Source organism: Haliotis rubra, unplaced genomic scaffold (genome assembly GCF_003918875.1).
Source record: "Haliotis rubra isolate DU_JTF1 unplaced genomic scaffold, ASM391887v1 Scf1610, whole genome shotgun sequence".
Lineage (NCBI taxonomy): Eukaryota > Metazoa > Mollusca > Gastropoda > Lepetellida > Haliotidae > Haliotis > Haliotis rubra.
In genome coordinates this window covers 83714-91866 of record NW_025765571.1, presented here as the reverse complement: position 1 = coordinate 91866, position 8153 = coordinate 83714, and the positions used below count along the sequence as shown (strand labels likewise).

At 41.4% G+C, this 8153-nt stretch overlaps 1 protein-coding gene across 1 annotated transcript; it reads right to left on the bottom strand.

Annotated features, from left to right (window-relative positions):
- Positions 1-2962: 2962 nt before the first annotated feature.
- Positions 2963-7461, bottom strand: LOC124271573. The gene is made up of 5 exons (XM_046706725.1): positions 7280-7461; positions 5249-5276; positions 3790-3999; positions 3494-3612; positions 2963-3180 (listed from the first exon to the last, which is right to left on the bottom strand). The coding sequence occupies exons 1-5, from the start codon at positions 7421-7423 to the stop codon at positions 3046-3048; spliced, it is 636 nt and encodes a 211-aa protein (XP_046562681.1). The 5' UTR covers positions 7424-7461; the 3' UTR covers positions 2963-3045.
- Positions 7462-8153: the final 692 nt, after the last annotated feature.

Genomic DNA, 8153 nt, shown 5'->3' with positions numbered 1-8153 from the left:
CACTTCTTCACCACTTCTACACAAACTTTAGTGTAGGAGAAACCGACTCGCTGTGTCATGCTGACAACTGCTGTGGTCAGAACAAGAACAATTTCATGATGCAATACTGTCTTTGGCGTACAGCTACAGGTCAGAACCAGTCATTTCAGATCAGCTTTATGCCTGTTGGACACACCAAGTTTTGGCCAGATCTGTTGTTTGGATTGTTTAAGAAGCGATGGCGACGTGAACAGGCTTCATCAGTGGCAGATGTACAGAGAATAGCAAGAGAGTGTTGCCCAGGGAACGTCTTCCCTGTTGCTGTCGGGGATGAAGCTGGCCACACTTTCGTGCCGATCTATGACTGGCAGTCTAAGTTCAAGGCACATGGATTCCACAAAATACCTGAGATAAAGAAGTTTCACCATTTCTTCTTCACAAACCAGTCACCAGGGATTGTCAGCTGCAAAACAAGTTTGAACAGCGATAGTGTCCGTTTCACAGTTGGTGAAGTTGCTACACTGGACAAATCGCTCCCAAACATCATCCATCCAGTAGGATTGAGTTATGCCAGGAAGCTGTACCTGTACAATTCTATCAGACAGTATGTTCCTGATGACTCAAAAGACACACTTTGTCCTCTTCCGTGTGCAGTCACTGCATATGTACCACCTGAGCCAACTGAACCTGAACCTGAACCCGGGACATCAATGGTTCAGGATGCGCAGAATGATGATGGACCAACCAACAAAGATAATAAACAAACAGGCACTCTGCAAATTGAACCATTTGTGTTTCAAACACCAGAAAAAAAGAGGCGTAAAACCCCAACCTGTTCTTACTGTCTCCAGGCAGGTCACAGAAATCAAACAATCAGGGGTAGGTTGGTCTGTCCTAAAAGACGGGAAGACATTATGAAACCAGCCACTGCAGACCATGTGGATACTGATTGATCGTAACATTATGTTGAACTGTTCAAGGAGGCATGGGTGGCATTTCTGGGTCTCCGTTTGTCATTAAGGTTCTATACATAAAAGTATCTGAAATTCAAGCACTATTTCAGTTGTTATTAACCAATGTGAGAGAGTTGGTTTTACGGTGTTTTAACGGTATCTCATTGCAAACTAGTATTAATTCAATGGGTGAGTGAGTGAGTTTAGTTTTATGCCGCATCCAGCAATGTTCCAGCTATATGGCGGCGGTCTGTAAATAATCGAGTCTGGACCAGACAATACAGTGATCAACCGAATGAGCATCGATCTGCGTGGGGAACCGATGACCTGCGTTAACCAAGTCAGCAAGCCTGACCACCCCCGATCCTGTTAGTCGATTCTTACGACAAGCATGTGTTACTGAAGCTCAATATTCTAACCCGGATCGTCATGGGTAAATTCAGTGGAACGCTTGCAACTCCACAGTTGTGAACAGTGGAACCTGCTGTTGCAACTTTAGTCTTCATATCATGCATTGCACAATAGCGTCACTACATGAGAAGATATCTAGATCCCAGTAGGATTCCGACCAAAACCGTTTGATCAAAATACGACCACTGTCTCTCCCAAAGTCTTTGTAACCTCAGAATGCATGCAATCAAAGAAATCAAATTAATATAACTTTGTTTTGCATGTCTAGGTATCCAGTTGTTCGTCTAAAATAACCACATGTTTATGACTCGTTATCTACCAGGTGTATTGGGTAAATAAAATATTCATGCATAATCATAAAAACTTAAGCTAAAAAGGGACCACTTCGACCATTACGCATGCGCGCGCTATTTGAACAGATGAAAATAAAATTCGTTTTTGCTTTATCAACCTTATCTGTTAACAACACACATTCAAATGAGCACACGGTAACTTCATACTTATAATTCTTTTATGGCTGAAAGAATACACGCATCTCTTTTAACCCGTATTTTCTCACTTAAGCATTTCTACCAACTTCTAACCCCACCATCATTTAACTGGGCACTACATTGTCAGTTTAAAAGATATCGGGTTAATTCATTTTGCCTTTATTGGGGGCAATCTTGTAGATTATGAATCTGTCCTTATCGCAATACCGACCATGTGGTCCCTTTACCGGTAGCCTTCCCCATATATCTGTGATACTCTGCTTTACTGTCCTTTGTCGGCAGGTCGGCAGGTTTTTATAATATCTATCTCCATATATTATGTTTCAATATCAAATGTTCTCGTCACGATATGGCTGAAATATTGCCGATGTGACGTTAAATCTTAACTCACTCACTCACAATTTCTGAAGCCCATTTCTGGTGTCCCACGCCGGGATGTCGCTAAAAGCGGCGTAAAATCATATTCACTCACTCACTCATGCTCAAGGTTGCTCACAATATACTCATTTCACTGACCGCAAGTATTTGGAAGGGTCACCATATCAGTCACTTGATTGTGTGGTCAAGATTCGCTTATCTGCAGGTTCTCGTCTCGTGCGACATTAATGCATGATGGAATGTAGATAGGCTGTTTGCATGAATCCGCGTATCAATATTGTGCACGCGAATGAGCTGAGGTGAGGTGAATTTGGGTTTAACGTCGTGCTTGAGAATATATCGCTCATATGACGACGTACATGCGTGTGTATGTGTAGTTACGGCTGCTTGTACTAGCCCAGTCTGAAGCTGGTTTATAGTGCTAGCCTACTGATATACCATGCCGCAGTGAAGCATGAATACCCTACTGAGACACATTATACTGACTCCGAGCCGACCAGTCCTTGGTGTACCCATTAATGCCGAGCGCCAGGCAGGGACCAACTAGTACCATATTTTAACGTCTTTTGGTATGACGCGGCCGGGGATCTCCGGGCGGACGCTCCAACCACTACACCACGGAGGCTGTCTGCACGCGAATGAAAGCGACAACATTTTCGGATGTTGACAAAATTTATACTCAAGGAGTACATTTTTTGTCCCTTTTTTGTCTGTGACTACAACACCTACTGTGATAGCTGGAGTCGTTCAAACACTTAATTGATATGAGTTTTATTCAATGCCAACCTAAAAGTCTATGCTACTGACTTCTTTATTGCACAAAGTACAGGTTGTTACTGACAGCCGTTAAGATAGACGTCTAGCAACTCAACCCTGACCACGTTAACTCTGTAAACCAGTTTCGGGCGGTTGAAGTGCCAGACAACCAGTTCAGCCTCCTCTGGTTTCGCTGTTGCAAAATACATCATCTACAAAAATAAAACAACCATGATGAATCTTTCTTCACTTTGAAGTGGTTAAAATAGGTTTACGTTAGCATGAACAAAATTCATCATTTCATTGTAAATGCGTTCATTGAAATGACACTAATTACATACTGGACAGATGCTTTCATTATATGATAGACAATCAGCCTCAGAATAAACCTGTGACTGTTGCTTTTTTTCATCTGTTGTTTAAACCACATTCCGGTTTGTAAATAATTGATCTTGGACCAGGCAGTAACTGAAAGCAGTTAGCAGCGATCCAGGCAAACAGATTTTTAGCGAGTCCACAATTTACCTGAATAGGAAACCCTCCGAGAACTCTATATATGACACTCTGGTGATTGTCCAGTCTGAACTTGATGCTGTTCTCCAGATTGTCTCGTATTTCCTCTTTGTATTCTTCACTGTTTAGACCTGATATACACGAGGAAATATGGTGACTTAAATAATATTGGTTGTATAATCACATTACAGAGTGAAGGGTTGTTTTCGAAAAGAAATACATCATGACATCTTTATTGCTGAATACAGGACTTTTGTCTATGAATCGCAACCTTATAATATACTGCGCAACTCAAAACATTTTTTTACCTTCCATTCTGAAAATTGCATCCCATAAGTAGATGTAGTCTCCAGTTATGTCTGCTGAAGGCGGGGCACTTGCAATAAGGGTCTTGTTCACCCCCAGATCAGCTGCAAGTTTTTCACCAAGTATCAGAGATTTAACAGTGATGTCCAGATTAGCCGCCAACAACTTCTCTTCGAGAGGACGCATATCACACAGGCTGGGTATATTCAGAACTGGAAAGTAGTTATAGAGAGGTCACACTCAACAGAGACCCCGAGTCAGGTAAGTATAACACGGTAAGTATTTGATTATTTGTGAACAGCAAAAAGAGAAACTATGGGATCATGAAATTTCTCCGACGGAAATCAATTCCTTCTTTTACAACCAATTTATGGTATTTCACACAGTATAATTTGCATGTGTCCACAAACCGTCGTGTTGATCGGGCGCTTGTCTGATATCCCAAGTTGCATGTATATTCGGCAATTCAAAATATGTACTTTCCTGACCATAGGACTGTGAGTGAGTCTAGTTTTACGCCGTACTCAACAATATTCTTGCTATATGGCAGTGGTCTGTATATCATCGATTCTGTACCAGACAATCCAGTGATCAACACCATGAGCATAGATCTATGCAATTGGAATAGGATGACATATGTCAACCAAGTCAGCGTGCCTGACCTGCCGATCCCGTTAGTCACCTCATACGACAAGCATGGGTTACTGAAGACCAATTTCACCTTCATGTAAGGGGTTGCACTTCGACCTGAGCTTAGCAGGACAAAGAAGAGATGAAGATCATTTTATTACAGCAATTGCCTGTGGACAGGTTCAAATCTGTTTTCCTGATATCAACAATATTTTGTTAAACAGGGTTAAATTTTTTTAAAAAGAACGTCAACAATAACAAATCTGACAAAGTAAGTGCTGAAGGCCAACTAGGTACATTATTCAGCACAGTTTCCTGCCCACTGGGTTTTCTTAACTGTCGGTACCCATGAAGAGCCACCTCCTCGTGGTGGGTGCTGGGTAACGCTAAGAGCCCTTCAGCCCCCCGTGTGGACCCAGAGGCATATTTGGTCCACCAACCCGTTTGCCGTGGGTTGCGCCCCTATGTCGGTGGAGGACGGGAGTCTGGTGGTTGAGGGCACTAGTTCCAGGAACAGTGTTCCTTTGCCCAACACACCACTTCGCCCCTTACTTCACCTAGACGGGTGGTTGAATGGGCCCGGTTCGACCAATCGGCTGGTCACGCCAAGCCCTGTGCTGCAACTACGTAATGCTCAAAATTAACCAAAAATATTAATTTGATATTTCAGGCTTGGCCACACTATCTTGAACCAATGATGCCAAATGAATATAATTTCAGGTGTGTTTTTGCCTAGAGTCGTATGCCAGAAGGCGGTGGCTCATGGGCCAATCTGGTGGGAAACCCCGTGACAAATCAACAGAAGCAGTTTTACGTCAAGTGTGTACTTACTTGCTAATACTCTTGGTTCACCAACCACCTGCAAAAAGACATCAGTACGTACATTCTATCTCTTAATCATCTTTTGTTTTTGGTATACTTCAATTGACAATATATAAGTCAATTAACCCATTTATGCATATTGTCCATTTTTGGGAAGCATTTCTCTCTTATTGTTCAAGATAGAGACTTGCAGTATAGAAGTGAATGACGATGAGAAACCTTTAAGTGGTTGAACCATTCACATTACTTGTAAAGGCAGGTCTCTTGAAGCATGGCGACCTCCAGTGGTAAGGCGGTTCCCCTGCCGATTCGGGGAAGTTTGGGGTTAGATGAGTGTTTTCTTGGTCCCAATTTTAACTGCGTAAATTCATTAGAATGTGTTTAAATATGTCGTTATTCAAACAGAAATATAACACTACATTCAGCTACTGGAACATATTGTGCCCTTGATCTGGCACTCACCGATTCAACCTTGTATAATGAATTTGAATGGCTGGGCCATGATGACCTATGTGTGAGTGATCGCTTCCCCACCATTCTTAAAACTCTCAACCCTGGTCCATGGTTCCTAGTATGGTGATCTACCTTCGGTTGTTGGCAATCTATAGCCCGTGTTTTGTATTGTATTGTCTTCTTTAATTAAAATCTTTAAGCTTGACATGCTAGGTTTATGTTCATATATGTGATATTCTAGTGTTTTTACTGTCCATCGTCGACAGGTTTTCCTCTCCAAAATGTGTTCATTGTTTTGTATAAATTGTTTTCGTCGCGATATGGCTGAGATATTGCCGATGTGCCGTTAAATATTAACTCACTCGCCCCTGGTGACGATTCTCCTTTATCAAGAAGGAGTGAGTGAGTGCAGTTTTACGCCGCACTCAGCAATATTCCAGCTATATTGCGGCGGTCTGTAAATAATCGAGTCTGGACAAGACAATCCAGTGATCAGCAGCATGAGCATCGATCTTCGCAATTGGAATCCGGTGACATGTGTCAACCAAGTCAGCGAGCCTGATCACCCGATTTATCAAGAAGGAACTCCACCAAGGCTGATTGGTCACTATATAAGACTCCATAAGACTATATAACACTTGAAACAGCGAGGATGCAATACATCCGCTGTCGGATATACTTAACAATATTGCTGACAAAACAATTTCACAGTCCTCTGTAACTCCACATATTCGTAAACCATGGTTCAATAATATATGAAAACAGGCCAGAAAGTGCAGGAAGAAAGCCAAAAAGTAGTTTCGACGACATCCTACCGTGCCTAAATTGAATAAAGTTTAAAATCATAAATGCCAAGGCTCGACGCACAATGAAACGGGAAAGAGTCATTCTTGGCGAAATTATGTTTCCAAAATAAAATCCTCAACATGTATTTCAAAGGTGTGGAACATGATACAAAGAAAACAGGGCAATGGTTCATCATCTACCGTTCACCATTTGAAGGACGGTGGTAATTTATAAACTGATGGAGCTGACCATGCCAACAAACTTGGTGTCACTCTCGCTAAGCATTCGTCTTCATCCAATTATGTCCCTGAGTTTCAGAAACATCAGAAATAATATGTGGTTCACAACCTCTGAAACCTGGTGTGGTGTACTCTGAGTAAAAATTACTATTTAATCAAGCAAACTGAATCAATCATTATATTTTCGCCATATAATACTTACTATGACATACCAAGAAATACTTAATCAAGGCCCTTCATATTCTCCATGAAAGATACATACACTGGTGCTGCCATTTTATCACGCGTGTGAATGCACCAACCCTACACTGGAAAATAACCCTGTACGCATGTGTGCATATCGTCCCATTTTTAGGACGCACTTTTGCGTCGTAAAGAAAGTACTGAAACAAATTATTAACTGGTAAAATGACGCCCCATTCCTTTCATTGCTTGCCAAAAGAATCAAGCTCACAAAATTTGATGAAAATATAAGACCCTATGCATATATGGGTTAATTATTTGAATACTCCTGAATCCACACAATGCGTTTTGAGCAAATGTATCAAAAACTAGATCTAACCTTGAAGATGAAATCAACACCAGCTGTTTTTTGCAAGATGATGTTTACAGAGGACATGGTGGTCTTTACATCAGCGAGGCCTGTTGGTTTAACGATGTCGACAAGGAAACGAGCGTTGTCTTGGCATCTTGCCAGGCCCAGCATGAGAATAACGGACAGAAAGGCAAGCGTAGGATGATCCATCGTTGCAGGTTAATCTGGAACAAACGCTTTACTGATTCATCACAGTTGGACTTCCCATATATATAGGTGTAGCAATAGACAGGTCCATTTACGAAAAGGGTTGGTACGTTGCGTAATGCACGAACACAAATCCTATATCTAAGGAATCACATGATCAGACGCCCACGTCTTTTTTCAAGATAATTCTTTGCCAGTTTGTTACTACAACCAATCACAGTCCAAAGATCACAGTATTCCGCCTTCGCATCAACTGATTGGTGAACTTTCTGTCTCATAAAGCTTCATGATGCATGTACAATTGATGGAGTGATGAAAATGTGTCATGAACATAAAACATGAAAAACGATATTTGAAATATGGCATATTTCGATAATATGGAAAGCGTAGGCTGTTTCATCGCTGCATGTAATGCGTCAACACTTCATGAAATGATATCTGTAGTTTAATCACAACATTAACAGCTGCTTTCTAAAACGATAAAACCGAAAGATGGTCGCATATGGTCTCGCATTTAAAATGAAATGATTTTGGCACACTGGTTATGTTGTTCTATCGCCCGTGAAAAGACCAATTTATGAGTGAGTGAGAGAGTTATTATTTACCGTCACATCGGCAGTATTTCAGCCATATCGTGACGAGAACATATATGACATTGAAATGGAATAGATGTATATAATAAAAACCTGTCGAC